General features: G+C 34.5%; 2 protein-coding genes and 1 pseudogene across 2 annotated transcripts; 1 reads left to right on the forward strand and 2 right to left on the reverse strand.

Annotated features, from left to right (window-relative positions):
* Positions 1-313: 313 nt before the first annotated feature.
* LOC116124628 (glutaminyl-peptide cyclotransferase-like) lies at positions 314-19,735 on the reverse strand. Its single transcript, XM_031410351.1, has 13 exons — positions 19,664-19,735; positions 19,480-19,565; positions 16,595-16,634; positions 16,073-16,106; positions 15,857-15,891; positions 15,506-15,567; positions 14,749-14,812; positions 13,825-13,939; positions 2,583-2,680; positions 1,935-2,005; positions 1,763-1,790; positions 1,464-1,518; positions 314-571 (listed from the first exon to the last, which is right to left on the reverse strand). Exons 1-13 carry the CDS (start codon positions 19,733-19,735, stop codon positions 453-455), a joined length of 879 nt encoding a protein of 292 aa, XP_031266211.1. The 3' UTR covers positions 314-452.
* On the forward strand, positions 4,661-7,851 carry LOC116124645 (annotated as a pseudogene).
* LOC116124607 (putative receptor-like protein kinase At2g30940) lies at positions 8,054-12,612 on the reverse strand. The gene is made up of 11 exons (XM_031410339.1): positions 12,589-12,612; positions 12,427-12,447; positions 12,121-12,175; positions 11,312-11,334; positions 9,637-10,160; positions 9,411-9,509; positions 9,194-9,316; positions 8,915-9,085; positions 8,596-8,716; positions 8,283-8,492; positions 8,054-8,188 (listed from the first exon to the last, which is right to left on the reverse strand). Exons 1-11 carry the CDS (start codon positions 12,610-12,612, stop codon positions 8,054-8,056), a joined length of 1,506 nt encoding a protein of 501 aa, XP_031266199.1.
* Positions 19,736-19,737: the final 2 nt, after the last annotated feature.

The raw sequence follows: 19,737 nt of genomic DNA on the forward strand, positions 1-19,737 counted from the left end.
GAGAGGGATTCGGCTTGGAGTTTATTATTAGTCAACTAGGTCAAATTAAAGGTATCTTTACGTATAATGTGATGAAAACAGAGAAAAATACCACCCATATGCCTAAATCATACTGTGTATTTTGGATCTTATTTATGTTACAGATTGCGTCCAAAGAAATTAGAGAGAGAGAGAGAGAGAGAGAGAGTTCTATTAGCTTGCATATTAAACTGAAAGATCAAATATCAAATTGAAGGTTCACAGTACTTCCTAAAGCTCAATTAACTTTTCTAATTAGTGTTTTCTCTTATTTGTATTGTTTGTATATTGCGGAAGCTACAGTACAGGCAGTGAAGTAGTACACAAAAAACTACAAATGATCCGAATCATCAGGGAAGATTTCTCCATCTCAACTACATGTCCTGTGCAATTAGCAGAAAATACAGGTAGGGGGGAATTTATCAGTGCAATCTCTATAATCGCCCATCCAACATGCAAAGCTGCTCAACGATACGAGCACCCTCGTCTTGCTGTGGCTTCTTCATCGGACACAATTTGATCTCATAAAGCTTCGGCCACAGTTTACCGGTAACTACAAAAGTGTAGAGTTAGGAGGTGTACATGGACAATCCAAAACCAATATTTCAAGCTACAACAATATATCAGACAAACTTTGATGTAGGAAACATTTTTGCCTATAAATTATAATAACCAAAGCCGTTCACATTTCCTACCATTGCAAATAAAAACTACAGATTTTGGAAAGGCAGATACTATGTATTTGTTAAAACAGACATTAAGAGATGACATATACGTAGAAGAAACAATATGCAAGACTATGAGTAATATGAGTATGACGATTGACCACTTTTAGAGTACCACTTCTGGAGTACCAAGGGACATACCAATCAAATTATATATTAAATTTTGAGGCAACTATATCAATAATCATTTTAATTATGATGATTACATCTGTTGGAAAAGAAAGGAGATCTTGTATTACATGATAGGATGCATGAAAGGCGGGCAAGAAATGGTGGGCATTCCAGAGCACCAGTCAACTACAAGTTGGGTAAAAACCAAATCAAACAATTTGGCCACAAGAACTATAAGATCGGTAACTGCATCAATGAGGGTTCAGTTTACGGTGGTAAAAGAAGACTGTAAGACTAAAAATGTGTTTTGGCTAGGATAGAGAGATAATTGATGCCAGAATATGGATTACAAAAGACATAGAAGTAATAATCATATGCTTAAGCAGGATAATAAAACAATATTTGTGTTGCTAAATCCAAAAGTTAGAACAAATATTCATTAAATTAAATAGATTCCAGCACTTCAGCATGCTGTAATAAATATATCTAACTAAATGAGGATTTATTAGGTTCCTTTTTCCACTCAACAGTGTTCAACATGCACCAAAAATCAGGCATCAAATATATGATAATAATGGTAATTTGGAGAAAGGACACAAAATCTATTACCAAATATGCGGCTTTTGTTGCGATCCCATGCTATGCCATTCAAAACATCAATACCCTACAAGGTAGTGCAATTCCAAATCAAATTAATTATGAAAGTGAAAGAACATAGAGATTCTCTGCATAAATATTTAGGTGGGATCAGACAGAGAATGGATGATAGTAGTGCTTAAAAATGCTCAAGAAGTTTTTTCTTAAGAAATCCCTTCCTCTTTCAAGTAACCAGATGGCCAACATTCTAGCACAAGCCATATTTTCAGAAGAAAAGAAAGTGAACATATTATATCTGGTTTGATGCTTACAGTATACCCGGCCGCTATCAAACCTTCCCTGCAAGACAAAATAGAAATAAAATGCAAAATTAAAAGCTCTGAAGCAAAATGATTTGAGAAAAAAAAGCTTATTTACAGATGATTACATTAAGGATATTATCAGATAATCCATTATAAGGAGAAGGGAAATGTAAAACAAAACCTTAAACTGGGAAGCAGAATCCATCCAAGCACCATACCATCCTCATGTGAGATTCTAGCAATGCAGTCAGTCTACAATGTAAGAAATAGTAAAATATCAGACAATTTCATTAAAATTACACCACAAATAGCTCATATCTAAACGAGAAGAAAGTGTAATGCTCTATAAAAATATCCAACCATATCATGGTTTTCCTTACTAAAGGCAAACCAGAATTCCTATTACTCGATTTCAAAAGTAAATTTTGTGATTTCCTGAAGAACACTCAACATTTCTTGAGTCTATGTTTAATAGAATATGATGATAAAGAACTTGGAAAGGGCTCATCATATAAGTTTTGTAAACATGGTAGGTTACAATTTCAAGCCTATCCTCACCATTGTACTTATTCAAGAACCTCCCATTATATATCTAGACTCCACCATATTTATATTCCTCATTTGATATTTATGCTTCATAAATTAATGGCCAGTTTTTCTTTGGTTTCTTTTGGGCTGCATGCCAACAAGCAATTAATAATCTATGCCCTCCATCTCTCTGGTCCTTTCCTTCTCTCATTTTGGACTAATGCCAATGCCTTCACCAAATGGATGGAAAATTCTGATCATAAAGAGCTTGCAAATAAAGAATGCATAGGCAAGGACATACCATATAAACATTTGCCCAAACTTCACCATTTATGAACTCTAGTTCATTGAGGTACCGTATTTCTCTACCTTTGTATTTGACAACATTTTTTCTGATAACTGCATCAAAAGCAACCCAAATTCAACAATTCTTATATTAATGTTGTTTTCGGAATAAGTAGTATTTATTACATTGGTGGTGAAAAGTAGTCCATAAATTAAGCTTTTTCCTCATGAGCTCAAATTTTCATTTGATACGATTCTGCTGCTTCAATTTCATGTGTGTTAGAATCTTCATGACCCAACTTGATAACAGGCTGACTTCTGTGGGTACTTATGATAAGAAGCCGCTTTCTTAATCTGTGGCCCCTGCAATGTTGAAACAACAGAGTTTGAATAGTTAGAATTTTGCTTTAAGTATGCGGCAGCTCTCGGGAAAAAAAAAAAACATTGTTCTTACAACATTAAGGAGCAAGTCGCGTGGGCTCAAGCATGTGAATACATCTCCCATCTTCGGCCTATGTTTTACTTCAGGATCAACGCATCGCAGGGCAATTAAAATAACCCGTTTTAGTTCTTTGTAGAAGGCATTTCTGGCAATTTAGGATCCACAACAAATGAAATTTTTGCTTTGCAACCATGGACTTTAACCAGTCAACCAAATGACCCTGCAATTACAGCTCAATTCACAGTAGAGTGATTAGCAAGAATCAGCTATGCAAGAAGGCTTAAATCATGCAAAGAAATGTTCTTAAAATTAGGAATCTGTAACTCGGGTTGAGTTGATCTACCGATACTCTCGGATACAATCTCCATGATAAGTATTCCAAAGCAATAAACATCTTCTTTCATCCAAAATACTGCCGGTAGATTCTCGAGATTCATAACTTAAAAACCATGGAACTTTAAACATAAGTTATCGATGGATTATTAAAAAAATGGGGACCTCGTTAAATGAAGTCTTTATTGATTGATGTATGTCAAATGTTACACTAGAGAATTTCGTATATCCAATAATTTCCATGAAAATACATATAACAAACATACATTAAAGATTAATTCAAGCAAAAATAACTGACCCCGACTTTCCCATTGCACAATTTGTTAAAGAACTCCACTCAGGACCATGAAGATTAGCAATTCCAACATCAGAGATCTTAGGATTCCATGGTGATCAATCAGTATGTACTAGACTTTAGATTTTGATGAATTATCTTTGGTTCAATGTCTTCATGAAGGTAGGCCAACCTGAGAGCAAAAAATATATATTATTTAAGTAACTGAGACATAATTATTATAAGAGAAAACAGAACAAATAATCTAGTGTTAAAGTTATTATAGGCTCACGCTTTTGCAAACTCCTTGAATAATATTATCCGCATTCCCCGTTAGAGGCCTCAGTTGTCCGACTTCCATGAAGCCACTGATACAGATTGCCATTATCATGTACTCATACACAAGTATCCTAATCAAAAGTGAATTCAAGTTAAAGTTTGAAGACATCAATTTTGTAAAAATATAGACCGAAAATTTTCAAAATTCAACAAATATCAATACCTGTATATCCTTTAACACAGTAACCAAGCAGCTTCACCAGATTCTTGTGTCTTACAGCCCAAAGCCTCTACTTCTTTGATGAAGTTCTCTGTTTGGCTTATACTGATCAATAAGGAACTGTTAGTTTTGTTTATGATCTACATTTTTGTTAAATTTGAAAATCTAAAACTCTATGTTAACAGGGAAACAACAAAATGAAAGAATAAATTAGGCCAAGTACGCTGGTACTCTATTAGCCTCTTCACTGCTACTCCGTTATTATCCAACAAAACACGCACGATAAACCATCCCATTGTCGCCCGCTTGCAACATGTTCTCCCCAGAAAATCATTAGTTACCAATGCAATATCCTTAGAGAACACCTGTTACCGTACTGTCTCTCCGAGAGGCCGGCAGTTGATTCGAGGTCAGTGACGAGACAGACTTGATAGAGCAAGGATCAGATACCATCATTTGAAACTCAGGCTTTGAAAGATTCATCCAATCTCTGAAATGTTGTTAGACGCGGGATAAAAGCCTACTATCCAGGGATGAAGTGCTGAAATGGGGTTTGATAAGTCTGGCAGAAATGGGATTTCTTGGAAGGAAAAAAACGAGGTTTGTAGGATTTTTTGCGACGATGAAAGATGATGCAAAGGTAAAGAATGGTGAGAATGATCAGCAAGAATAATGCAATCAGAGTGATTATCAAGATCCATACTTGAATCCCAAAAATGGAGATGCTTGGACAGCTTCTTCTCGGGGGATGGTGCATTAAATGCCATTAAAGTGATTAAGTTAAGGGGTTGTGGATTTATTCATGGAAATAAAAGTGGAAGTTCAATTTGGTTTTTAAGAGTTTGAGGTTAGCTATAACTCTCCTTGGAAATGGTTCAGAATTCAGATATGATGAAGAAACTAACTGTATGGTAGCGGGAAATCTGGATGTGGATTTGGTTCAGTTACTTGGTCAATCTGGTGTTTGATCCTTTCATGATTTTATTAGTTTCAAATATTAGAAAATTTCTCTAACATTTACCAAACATGTTTTCACTAATTTTGACAAATAAATTGTAGTATTCGAGCTAAATTATGCATTATATACGTTCTACTTGAATACTAATTTCTAAAATTTATATAAGATTGCAGACCAAACAAATCCTAGGCCTGCTTAGAATTTGTCAAAATAAAGGTATCTTTACGTATAATGTGATGAAAACAGAGAAAAATACACCCATATGCCTAAATCATACTGTGTATTTTGGATCTTATTTATGTCAGATTGCGTCCAAGAAATTGAGCGAGAGAGAGAATTCTTAGCTTGCATATTAAACTGAAAGATGACATAAAGAAGGATTTGCACGGATAATCCCACCAACTTACAGATTTAGTGATCATTGCCTCAATGCATCCCACTATAAATTGGGAGCTCCTCTCTCATTAAAGGGGGATTCGCACATTTTTACACTTGATTAACTATTCCCTCTCTCCCTAGAATTATTAGCATTTGATACCTTGTAATATTATTGTAAAGTCAGTCAGCTAAAAGCGACCTGACCCTTATCATCAATATAAGCATCAGTGGACGTGGGATTTGCTACCTTAGCATCCGAACCACTTTAAAAACTGTCCCCATTGCATTTACTATCTTTTTTCCTTTACATTCACGTGTGTCCTTTGAGCCTGCTCAACATTTCACACATGCGTTTCGTTGGTATAAAAATCACGCATCAACACAATTATTATTGATTTGTAAACTATATCATAATCTTATATTGTTATAGAAAAAAATTGAAATAAGAATACGAGTTTGCTGTTTAATTATTGCATGTTTGTTTAATATAGAAAAAAAAATAGAATTTATTATATATTGATGTACAAAATAGTCTCTAAAAAAAATTCTTACACAACTTGGTTTTATGACAAAATGATACAAAATGATCTGCGATCGGTTTTACCATATCTAACTCTCTCTTGAACAGTTATGATAAAAATCCTATTGAAACAAATTGTTAGAAATACTTCGTAGAAGGCATTTCTCAAGCAATTTAGGTTCTACCACATTAAATACATGTTTATACCAACGATCTAGCTTATTTGCAATTATAACATAACAGTGAGGTCAATAAAGCATCCAGGCCTGGAAATGGCTTCCATATATTGTTTTATGTTCATAAAAATGTCATAATATATTTTTTCTAAACTCACACCCCCAAATTTTGAATTCTCCCACCACAACCCAAAAACTCTTATAAGTAATGGTTTTTTTCAAGGCTTGCTCCCATATTTGGATGATTTTTCAAGACCAATTATTATCTTATATACCTTTTCTATACTTATACTATTTTGTATTAAAACTGTTAGCTTTTGAATCTTATTTAAAAAGATATAAATATGTGTGTTTGTGATTGTTGTAACTTAAGAAATAATCAATTAAGTTTTAATCTATAACAATAAAAGTGTTTGGTAAACAGCTTTTAAAACTGATTAAGTTTGAAGCTAGTTGTAAAATAATTAGATTTGTAGAAGGATTCTAAAAGCTAGTAGGAGTAGCTTTTAAAAATTAAATTATTTTTAAAGCTGATTTTATTTTATAAAATGACAAATTAGAAGGTGGCCAAATCTTTCTTCACCTTCTGTAGCCAATATATAGGTCGGAATCTGATGATTTAACCGAATTCCAATAGATTGGTATGTGTTGGCTCTTGTGGGATCGACGGTGGCATAACCAGTCCTAAAAGTAAACCTTAACGCAAAACTAATTTGCCAAAATGTAATTTACCAAACACACAATCATAGATTTTCAAAATCTATTTTATCAAACACAAAATCATAAATTTTGAAAATCACAGCAAATATCCAACATAACCTTAATCAATTCTCCATTATGAAATGTCCACCCTATATATTGAAGGTCTAATCCAACAAATTGATCCATATTTACAAATTTTTACAATTAGTATTTTATTATAAGCATATGATCTCAACTTACTATCAATACATTGGGTTAACTACATGATCCTAACCTTTTCTTTTCCGTAATGTATTGGTTCAAGGTCTTACAATTCTCACACCAGTAGATTCTCCTAACACAGATGGAATAAACCCACGTTTGTTTCTTTTAATTATATAACCTTTTCTTTTCCGTAATGCATTGCAGCTAAAAGTGGTTGGAATCAATATGGAATTAAAGTTAGGAATGTCAACGCAACACCTCATCACAAGAAGGCTAACTTGCATTTCACCGGACGGCGCCACCATTGCTCTTGGTAGTGAGATGTCGGGTGGAATTAAAGACGTAAAAACTGAAGACATTATAGCCATTGACACTCAATCTGGTGTAAGGATTAAAACTGCGGTTAGTAGAGGTTACGTAAAATATATATACATAAGAAGAATGACTGAAAATTATGAAGTATGTTTTCTGGATGACAGGTTCTTATGGGTCACACCCTGACCCTTTGTTTTGATCCAAAAGCACTTGCAAAAATTTCAGGAATAAATTATAGAGACATGGTGGCTGATAACTTCACCTACTCAACGAGGCTTGAGGGGATTCATAATGAAATGTAAGTATTGGATTGACAAATAAACCAAAGGAATTACAATGGAGTTGCACTAATGTTCAAGGAGTGAGGAGCAGTGTGACTCCATCGGCATGCGATCTATTGCCTGAGAAAAAAGAACATACCGATTGCTTTTTCCCTGATAATAAACTGCCCATCGCTAATGTTCATTTGAAGACTTTAGTTTGAGACTCTAATTTCTTCAACTCCTCGTATCGACCATGCTTCCTAGATGATACAGACTTGAAAAAACAATAAGGATTTGCAACTTTGCTGTTCTTATATTAATGCTTGTTTTCGGAATAAGTAGTATTTATTACATTTGGTGTTGAAAGTAGTCCATAAATTAAGCTTCCGACTTACAAGAATTTTATGATTAAATATCATGAGCTCAAATTTTCATTTGATAGCGATTACTGCTGCTTTCACTTTCATGTGTGTTAGAATTTTCATTGCCCAACTTGATAACAGGCTGTCTCTCTTGTGGGTACTTATGATAAGAAGCCGCTTTCTTAATCTGTGGCCCCTGCAACGTTGAAACAACAGAGTTTGAATAGTTAGAATTTGCTCGTAAGTATGCGACAGCTCTCCGGGGAAAAAAAAAAAAACATTGTTCTTACAACATTAAGGAGCAAGTCGCGTGGCTCAAGCATGTGAACTACATCTCCCATCTTCGGCCTATGTTTTACTTCAGGATCAACGCATCGCAGGGCAATTAAAATAACCCGTTTTAGTTCTTTTGTAGAAGGCATTTCTGGCAATTTAGGATCCACAACAAATGAAATTTTCTGCTTTGCAACCATTGACTTTAACCAGTCAACCAAATGACCCTGCAATTACAGTTCAATTCAAGTAGATTGATTAGCAAGAATCCAGCTATGCAAGAAGGCTTAAAATCATGCAAAGAAATGTTCTAAAATTAGGAATCTGTACCTCGGGTTGAGTGTGATCTACCGATACTCTTCCGGATACAATCTCCATGATAAGTATTCCAAAGCTATAAACATCATTCTTCTCATCCAAAATACTGCCGGTAGATTCTCGACATACATAACTATAAAACCATGGAACTTTAAACATAAGTTAATCGTATGTATTTTAAATAAAAAAATGGGGACCTCGTTAAATGAAGTCTTTATTGATTGATGTATGTCAATGTCTACACTAGAGAATTTTCGTATATCCAATAATTTCCATGACCATACATATAACAAAACTACATTAAAGATTAATTCAAGCAAAAATAACTGACACTGACTTTCCCATTGCACAATTTGTTAAAGAACTCCACTCAGGACCATGAAGATTAGCAATTCCAACATCAGAGATCTTAGGATTCCATTGGTGATCAATCAGTATGTTACTAGACTTTAGATTTTGATGAATTATCTTTGGTTCAATGTCTTCATGAAGGTAGGCCAACCTGAGAGCAAAAAACATATATATTTATTTTGTGTAATTGAGCACATAATTATCATAAGAGAAAACAGAACAAACTGAATCTAGTGTTAAAGATTATTATATGGCTCACGCTTTTGCAACTCCTTGAATAATATTCATCCGCATTCCCCACGTTAGAGGCCTCAGTTGTCCTAGACTTCCATGAAGCCACTGATACAGATTGCCATTATCTATGTATTCATACACAAGTATCCTAATCAAAAGTGAATTCAAGTTAAAGGTTTGAAGACATCAATTTTGTAAAAATATAGACCGAAAATTTTTCAAAATTCACCAAATATCAATACCTGTTATATCCTTCAACACAGTAACCAAGCAGCTTCACCAGATTCTTGTGTCTTACCAGCCCAATTGCCTCTACTTCTTTGATGAAGTTCTCTGTTTGGCTTATACTGATCAATAAGGAACTGTTAGTTTTGTTTATGATCTACATTTTTGTTAAATTTGAAAATCTCAAACTCTATGTTAACAGGGAAACAACAAAATGAACAGAATAAATTTAGGCCAAGCTACCTGTTACTCATTATTAGCCTCTTCACTGCTACTCGCTTATTATCCAACAAAACAGCACGATAAACCATCCCATTGTCGCCGCTTGCAATCATGTTCTCCCCTGAAAAATCATTAGTTACCAATGCAATCTCCTTCAGAGAACACCTGTTACCGTACTGTCTCTCCGAGAGGCCGGCAGTTGATTCGAGGTCAGTGACGAGACTAGACTTGATAGAGCAAGGATCAGATAACATCATTTGAAACTCAGGCTTTGAAAGATTCATCTCAATCTCTGAAATGTTGTTAGACGCGGATAAAAGCCTACTATCCAGGGATGAAGTGCTGAAATGGTGGTTTTGATAAGTCTTGGCAGAAATGGGATTTCTTGGAAGGAAAAAACGAGGTTTGTAGGATTTTTTGCGACGATGAAAGATGATGCAAAGGTAAAGAATGGTGAGAATGATCAGCAAGAATAATGCAATCAGAGTGATTATCAAGATCCATACTTGAATCCCAAAAAATGGAGTATGCTTAGACAGCTTCTTCTCGGGGGATGGTGCATTAAATGCCATTAATAAGGTGAATTAAGTTAAGGGGTTGTGAGATTTATTCATGGAAATAAAAGTGGAAGTTCAATTTGGTTTTTAAGAGTTTGAGGTTAGCTATAACTCTCCTTGGAATGGTTCAGAATTCAGATATGATGAAGAAACTAATTCAGATATGATGAAGAAACTAACTGTTTGGAGTAGCGGGAAATCTGGATGTGGATTTGGTTGAGACTGGAGAGATGAGTCATGAAAAATATGCTAATAAAACCAACGGAGGATCACTGCTTGATCAAAACACCATTTTTTGTTCTGTCACTTGGTCAATCTGGTGTTTGATTCCTTCATGATTTTTTTAGTTTCTAAAATATTAGAAAATTTCTCTAACATTTACCAAACATGTTTTCACTAATTTTGACAACTAAATTGTAGTATTCGATGCTAAATTATGCATTATATATGTTCAACTTGAATACTAATTTCTAAAATCTTATATTAAGATTGCTGACCAAACAAATCCTAGGCCTTGCTTAGAATTTGTCAAATTAAAGGTATCTTTACGTATAATGTGATGAAAACAGAGAAAAATACCACCCATATGCCTAAATCATACTGTGTATTTTGGATCTTATTTATGTTACAGATTGCGTCCAAAGAAATTAGAGAGAGAGAGAGAGAGAGAGAGAGTTCTATTAGCTTGCATATTAAACTGAAAGATCAAATATCAAATTGAAGGTTCACAGTACTTCCTAAAGCTCAATTAACTTTTCTAATTAGTGTTTTCTCTTATTTGTATTGTTTGTATATTGCGGAAGCTACAGTACAGGCAGTGAAGTAGTACACAAAAAACTACAAATGATCCGAATCATCAGGGAAGATTTCTCCATCTCAACTACATGTCCTGTGCAATTAGCAGAAAATACAGGTAGGGGGGAATTTATCAGTGCAATCTCTATAATCGCCCATCCAACATGCAAAGCTGCTCAACGATACGAGCACCCTCGTCTTGCTGTGGCTTCTTCATCGGACACAATTTGATCTCATAAAGCTTCGGCCACAGTTTACCGGTAACTACAATAGTGTAGAGTTAGGAGGTGTACATGGACAATCCAAAACCAATATTTCAAGCTACAACAATATATCAGACAAACTTTGATGTAGGAAACATTTTTGCCTATAAATTATAATAACCAAAGCCATTCACATTTGCTACCATTGCAAATAAAAACTACAGATTTTGGAAAGGCAGATACTATGTATTTGTTAAAACAGACATTAAGAGATAACATATACGTAGAAGAAACAATATGTAAGACTATGAGTAATATGAGTATGACGATTGACCACTTTTAGAGTACCACTTCCAGAGTACCAAGGGACATACCAATCAAATTATATATTAAATTTTGAGGCAATTATATCAATCATCATTTTAATTATGATAAATACATCTGTTGGAAAAGAAAGGAGCTTGTATTAGATGATGGGATGCATGAAAGGCGGGTAAGAAATGGTGGGCATTCCGGAGCACCAGTCAACTACAAGTTGGGTAAAAACCAAATCAAACAATTTGGCCACAAGAACTATAAGATCGGTAACTGCATCAATGAGGGTTCAGTTTACGGTGGTAAAAGAAGACTGTAAGACTAAAAATGTGTTTTGGCTAGGATAGAGAGATAATTGATGCCAGAATATGGATTACAAAAGACATAGAAGTATTAATCATATGCTTAAGCAGATAATAAAACAATATTTGTGTTGCTAAATCCAAAAGTTAGAACAAATATTCATTAAATTAAATAGATTCCAGCACTTCAGCATGCTGTAATAAATATATCTAACTAAATGAGGATTTATTAGGTTCCTTTTTCCACTCAACAGTGTTCAACATGCACCAAAAATCAGGCATCAAATATATGATAATAATGGTAATTTGGAGAAAGGACACAAAATCTATTACCAAATATGCGGCTTTTGTTGCGATCCCATGCTATGCCATTCAAAACATCAATACCCTACAAGGTAGTGCAATTCCAAATCAAATTAATTATGAAAGTGAAAGAACATAGAGATTCTCTGCATAAATATTTAGGTGGGATCAGACAGAGAATGGATGATAGTAGTGCTTAAAAATGCTCAAGAAGTTTTTTCTTAAGAAATCCCTTCCTCTTTCAAGTAACCAGATGGCCAACATTCTAGCACAAGCCATATTTTCAGAAGAAAAGAAAGTGAACATATTATATCTGGTTTGATGCTTACAGTATACCCGGCCGCTATCAAACCTTCCCTGCAAGACAAAATGGAAATAAAATGCAAAATTAAAAGCTCTGAAGCAAAATGATTTGAGAAAAAAAAGCTTATTTACAGATGATTACATAAGGGATATTATATAATCCATTATAAGGAGAAGGGAAATGTAAAACAAAACCTTAAACTGGGAAGCAGAATCCATCCAAGCACCATAACATCCTCAGTGAGATTCTAGCAATGCCGTCAGTCTACAATGTAAGAAATAGTAAAATATCAGACAATTTCATTAAATTACACCACAAATAGCTCATATCTAAACGAGAAGAAAGTGTAATGCTCTATAAAAATATCCAACCATATCATGGTTTTCCTTATAAAGGCAAACCAGAATTCCTATTACTCGATTTCAAAAGTAAATTTGTGATTCTGAAGAACACTCAACATTTCTTGAGTTATGTTATATAGATATGATGATAAAGAACTTGGAAAGGGCTCATCATATAAGTTTTAAACATGGTAGGTTACAATTTCAAGCCTATCCTCACCATTGTAATTACAAGAACCTCCCATTATATATCTAGACTCCACCATATTTATATTCCTCATTTGATATTTATGCTTCATAAATTAATGGCCAGTTTTTCTTTGGTTTCTTTTGGGCTGCATGCAACAAGCAATTAATAACTATGCCCTCCATCTCTCTGGTCTTTCTTCTCTCATTTTGGACTAATGCCAATGCCTCACCAAGTGATGGAAAATTCTGATACTAAACAGCTTGCAAATAAAGAATGCATAGGCAAGGACCACATATAACATTTGCCCAAACTCACCATTTATGACTCTAGTTCATTGAGGTACCGTATTTCTCTACCTTTGTATTTGACAACATTTTTTCTGATAACTGCATCAAAAGCAACCCAAATTCAACAATAAAGCAAATGAATCAACATAAATACAGTCAGAAAATAAAGATTAAATCACAACTTTGCCTAGTACGGAACTAAAAGGTCAGTTGAAAAAAGTGAAGGTATGATAGTACCAAAGTCAAGTAACTCCTTAGGATATACCAGTTTATTGCTCCAATACAACAGTCAAGAGGCAAAATGTATATTCAAAATTATAAAAAAAAAAAAAAAAAAATGGAATTGGCACAACTAGGGGTGCCAGCCGAGTGAGCCGAATTTGAGCTTGCCAATTTCGGCTTAAAAAGCTCGATTAGGAAAGTGAAAAAGTAGAGAAATAGAGAGTTTTTTACTGACTCAATAGGCTCGAGCTTGAATTGAACTCGAATTTTCAACGGCGAGCTCGAGCCTCAAATTTTTCAAGCTCGCCAAGCTCGAGCTCGATTAACCCAAGCTCGGCTCGGCTCGGCTCATTTACACCCGTAGGCACAACTGCTGAAATATAGAGAAACCTTTAAGTTTGAGGGTCAATTTGGTCAATGTTGAAGAACCATCACTTCCAAACAGAACTTTTCCATCAGTAGCAAGTCCCCAACCATCTTTCATCTGGTGATTAAATTCCTCAAACTGCAATGTGTACAACATATGAAAAATATTAAAGATCAGACTAGCAACCAAATAAGCACTCCAGACAAATGCACAATTTCAAAACAAAATATAAAGGAGAAGCAAAATCTAGCTTGCACATTGTGGCAAAGACAAAACATCAGTTCAACCAAAAATAAAAGACTTGAGGACTAAGAAGACCTAGTAAAAAAGTTATGCTGTTTTTGAAGATGGTACTCCTACAATCACCCAATTGAAACATGCAGAAAAGAACAAAATTAGTTCAAACATTGGATTCCAATCGAAGGAGGAAAGCATAAATCTTCTTTGTTTAGGAATTCAAAAAGCATATTGTTAAGGTCCCATTATTTTATTACTAAGATGTACAATTATTAATATTTTTTTTAAAAAAAAAAAAATCTAGTTCACTCAATTTCCACTTGACAAAAACGCTGGTTATTTGACAGAATTTCAGAAACCATTCCTACTGTGACAAACAATAAAAAATCCATATTCACAGTTAACATTACTCATGTGAGACTCTCCAAAGTTGTGAGTTGAATTTTAGGTCGAGCTAAGGATATTAGCCATCTCAGAAGTAAAATTATTTCAAGAAAAGATAAAAACAAATCAGAATCTCCATAACAATATGTTGCATATACTTTCAAATACAAACCCAGAAGGGGAACTCATTTGTAGTGTGTGGAAGTTTGAGTTATTAGAAACATGGACCTCACTTGTATTCATTGACTTCTATTTAACTAATCAAGAGGATAACTACTAACAACCATGAAGAACCAATTATAGCAGAAAAAGGATGAAGAACAGACTTTGCTTAAATTATATCGGTCATATATGAAACCTTTTTGCCTCGACCAAGTTACTTGGAATAGCGTACAAAAGAAAATGAGAAATTACTATATTAGCATTATTACTGTTTAAATGCTACAGGTGCTACAAGTATGATGTAACTGAATGAAGACAAAATTGAACAACAATCATGAGAAAAGCAAGCTCGTGCAAGAGGATACCATATAACTCAGATTAGTAAACAGACATGTGTAGCAATCTACTTCTTAAATGATAATATTCCACAACAATCTCGTCAAAGTTACATGAGCTTTCAAGAAGATTGAAAACAAACAAAATATTCAAAAACATATTATGGCAAAGATGAAAGAAAGATTCCACACAACAATCCTAAATCATCATATTCTTTGTCATTATCATGATTGAATTAGTACGGGTTTATTTCAGCATCCACTGGTCAAACAGACCTTTTTAATGTCATAAAATCTTTTAATTTTTGTTGTATTATTTGGGTGCCACCCAAGAAAAGCTTATTAGTAATAAAATAAGTTGTTTTAGGTCATTAAGAGAAATGGAAATTTCAGGCTATTCTAATAAGCTATTTTCAAGCTTTAAATTTTTTGAATGTCAAATATATCCCACGTTATTTTCGGAAAGTGGTCATAGAACCTACAAAGCTTAGCTCACAGCAGAACAAAGCTGCTTATAATTTAGAATGAAGCATTATTGTGTGAAAAAAGCAGAATAAATCTGTCAACATGTTTGGTCTACACAAAACTTTCCCCAAAAAGAGTTAAGCCCTCCCCAAAATAGAACATCCATCTTTTGCAAAGCCTCAACTGCATATAGCAAAACAATAGATGCCTCATTAAAAATTATAAAGTCTACCTTGTCACAACATTACGTCTGAGCCAAAAAAGTGATTAGTCTATTGGATTTAGCACAATGATACTACATCAATCACTCGTATAGAGATATTATGCAATCTGTTTATATAAGACAGAATACAGACAGCTCATCTCCAAACTTTTTAATCATTCGTTTAACATGATGGAGGCAAGATGTAGACGAAAAGAAAGAGTCGTGTAAAGAAGTCAGTATTAGAATTTGAAGATATGATATCTATACCTTCCCAGTCTTGAGAGCTACTCTCCTAACAGTGACTGTAACCAGAAGAGTAAAAAGGTCAAGTGAGTTATTAAACAGTAGTTCGGCAACGAAGAAAGCATAATATGCAAAATATGATGAGATCGCAAAGATATCAATTTGCTCAAAACATAAAAACTACTAGATATGTATATAAACAAATAGAGCAAACTTACCATCCCATAAAGACCAGCTGACCAAATAATGTATCATCGTCAACATACAGAAGCCCCTGAAAGCAAACAAGCAGAATGTTGACTGATTCCATAAAAATATAAGAAATTTACAGAGAAAGGAATAATGCACTCTGCATGATAATTTTAAGTTACTTTTACATTTTGTATTGTACCATGGAATTAGAGCTTCAACTTGAATAAGTGGAACTGTAGAAGTCCATGTCTATTTCGTTTAAAAAATTGTTCCAATCCAATTCTATGTTCAAATTCCATGCCATCGTATCAATTCGTTTCCTCAATATATTCCTTTTGATCCAAAAAAATTAGCATTGAAATGGAAACAAAAGAAACAGAAATTCACGAGGTAGCATCGAATGGAAACAAAAGAAACAGCAATTCACGCGGTACCAATTCTCTATGCGTTTCCCATTGCTGCAAATTCCAAATAACATCAATCACCTTTTCAATTGAGTTCCGATTATTAACAGGCCATTCTAGTAACTTCTAGAAATAGTTAAATGTTAACACGAATATTAGTAATTACCTCAGTATAGGATCTGGGATCATGGGGAAACTCGTGACAACTTGAATGTAGTAAATGTTGGGCCAGTAATCAAGATATCGGACGAACTTATTCCACATCTCAGACGAAATGCTTAAGGCAACCATACCACAAACGATTAGAAAGGTTAAGACAGCAGCAGGGGTTCTTCTGCAACTGAATCGAGCCAAATGAGAAGAATCCATGCATGAGAGTCATTATTAGATACTATGAATTTCTTTTTTAGGATCTGCTCGCCATTATTAAATAGTCCATCAAAGAGGATTAAGAAATGTCAGCAGACAGCAGCATTTTTTTTTTCTTGAGGAACAACACGAATACTTCCCACACGGTTCTCCAATTCTCAGCCTTAAATTAATATGATAGTGATTTTTGAATTTCGAAACAATATAAAGAGTGCTATACCCAACTACCCTTCAAACCTTTTACTTCTATTTAAAATAACCTTCAAACTCCCCGTCTTCATCTTTTAGTATTAATTCATTAAACAAGAAATATTTAAAATATAACAAAAAAATTCAATGATTATGAAAATTTAGGATTAGGTAATGAAGATCTAAGGTTAAGATTTATGTAAAATTAAATCCCTTTACCAACATTTGTATAATTCTAGAAAAGTGCATCTTGCAAAGACCTATAAAGAGGGCTACAAGTGACATTATCCAGAAGAAAAAAACAAAGAAAAAACAGAAAAAGAGGGGAGAGGGACAGAGAAAAATCATGAAAATCAAGGGTGGGGAATGTTTTTGTATACCCCTTGTATGTATCTTATAAAACTAGCATGCTCATATTCTAATGAACTAATGGATTGACAACGAACCAAAAAACAATGGAATTGTACAGAGGTTCAGAGATTTACAAATCTTTTGACTCCTCCAGCGTGCAATTTGTTATTAGTGTTGAAGTGAAGACTAAACGATGCAATTTGAAACACGAATGAAACGTTGCACTTTGATATTGTCTATATGAATCCTGATCGTTGTCCAAATCTGACTGATGGCTGAGAAACTTCATTAAGTCAACACTTAAAAAGGGAATGTCAGTAAAATAAAGTTTGCTTTTTGTCTCTAGTTGAATAGCTTTACATTCACCTTTTCTATCTGTTAAAGGTCTTGATTGATCTTTGAAATCTTTGTAACTTGTGTGATTGGGTAATCGTTAGTTAATCAGGAGGGCTTTTTTGCTCTTGTTCTTGGGGATTCTAGGTGAGTATCTTAGGATTAGTTACTGTGAAGATTTCTTGTAATCATTAAGAGTTTGATTGGGCTTCTACTTGTTTTGGTTGAATCTTTTCTAATAAGTAGTGCAGCGAGCTATCCCATTTCCGAAGCTCAACGTGGATGTAACTTATCAATTTGGATAAGTGAACCATGGTAAATCTGTGTGTTGTGTTGGTTCTTGCTTTTCTTATGGCTTGTGTGATATTTGATCTATGGGTATTATAGTTGGTTACAACACTAGAGAAGTAACATAATGATTTTTTTTTTCCGTGAGGATAAGCTACCATGGACGAAGTTAAGCTGCAAAGTTGCTCTCAACTTAGTTGAGGGAGGATTTATCCACTCGTTATTTACATGGTTTATAGTTGATACCATGCTGCTTCTACTTATAATATGTAAGAAAATTGAATCTATAATGATTAAGCTTTCTTATATCTTATTCTTTTTAATCAAGTTTGAAGAAGAACATTATTACATATTGGTGTTGAAAAATGTGCAATAGGAGTTTTATAATGGTTCAGATGCTAAAGCGAATTCTACATCCACTGTAATTGTATATAAAACATTTTTCTGATCGTGACACAAGCTTACAAGAGGTCACGAGCTGCGATCGTGGTTACAAGTCTTTGTGTTTTGAGAGAATGTTAAGCTAGTCTCTTTCTAGTAGTGTGTCTTTGCTAATTTTCACAATTTTTCTTTGTAAAAATTCATGTCTCACATCTCTTTTGTGAGGAAGAGCTACCTATTTATACCGTTTTGTCAAGGTAATGATTACATTTTGCAAGTGGTAATGGTATGCCTCGTGAAGATCATTCTTACATTCCCATTCATGAGAACTCTCAAGTATATCTTAAAATTAAATGGGGCTTGGGCAGGTGTGCAAACCAAATCACTAGAGCACAAATTCTTAGGACGGTTTGGGTTTTTTACAGCTATATATATTCCTTTTGCCTTGGATACATGTTGAGTTTTGGTGGTTGGTTTGCTGGATTTTGATTGGTGCTTAATGACATCAGCGCATGTTAGCCCTATTTTTTAGGCAAAAAATTGTGAAAACTATTGTTTCTTAGTCCTTCCTATTAGCTACGAATTTTCACATCACCAGACATAACGATACAAGCAATTAGACTATAGATGTGTGTCTTATAAAACTATTGAAAGAAGCCATTTTAGTTTATTAAACTAAAATTGCTTTCCACCTATTAGATATTTGGGGTGTTTGTGCAGGATTCAAACCTGTAGGGACTTATGTGTAACTATTAGGGGTGCTTTTGCTAGATTTCAAACTTTTACATGTTGACATCACGGGTTGACTTGCGCTCAACCTAGGAACAGCCATTTATCAGGTTTCAAAAACCTTGATTCTAATTTCTTTTATACTAATTAAAAATCTGAGTCTAACACTTCATCCAAATAATAATAAAGTTTTATTAATTGTAAACAAGGAACAAATTCATTTTTAAAACTTTTCCTCAAAACATACACAATGTTTAAACCTCGAATCGAACAAGCCGATGGGACTTAGAACCGACACTAACTTCGGTTCGGGCCCCCCCCCCCCCCCCAAAAAAAACCCGGAATAGCCACTAGCCTGGATTGGGCCAGATTTGGACCGACAAATTAGTAGCGAACGACGGTCCAACTAACCTGGTAGCTAAACCAAGCCACCAAAACCTTGATTCTGGTAGATTCCTCCGCGATTCTAAAAGCAATTCAGATGCCAACCATCCCACCTGACACCCACCACCATGATCACCTTCATTCCACATCAAAACCCACATCATCCGAAAGTCCGATTAGTCACTAACGTCGCGCGCGTGTTGCCACCTGCCTGCTTCGAGAAAACAGGCAGCTTCCTCCCTAATTCCGACAGATTTCGGCGCCAACCACCAGCCGACACCATCA

This window comes from Pistacia vera, unplaced genomic scaffold (assembly GCF_008641045.1).
Source record: "Pistacia vera cultivar Batoury unplaced genomic scaffold, PisVer_v2 Contig154, whole genome shotgun sequence".
In the NCBI taxonomy this organism is placed as follows: Eukaryota; Viridiplantae; Streptophyta; class Magnoliopsida; order Sapindales; family Anacardiaceae; genus Pistacia; species Pistacia vera.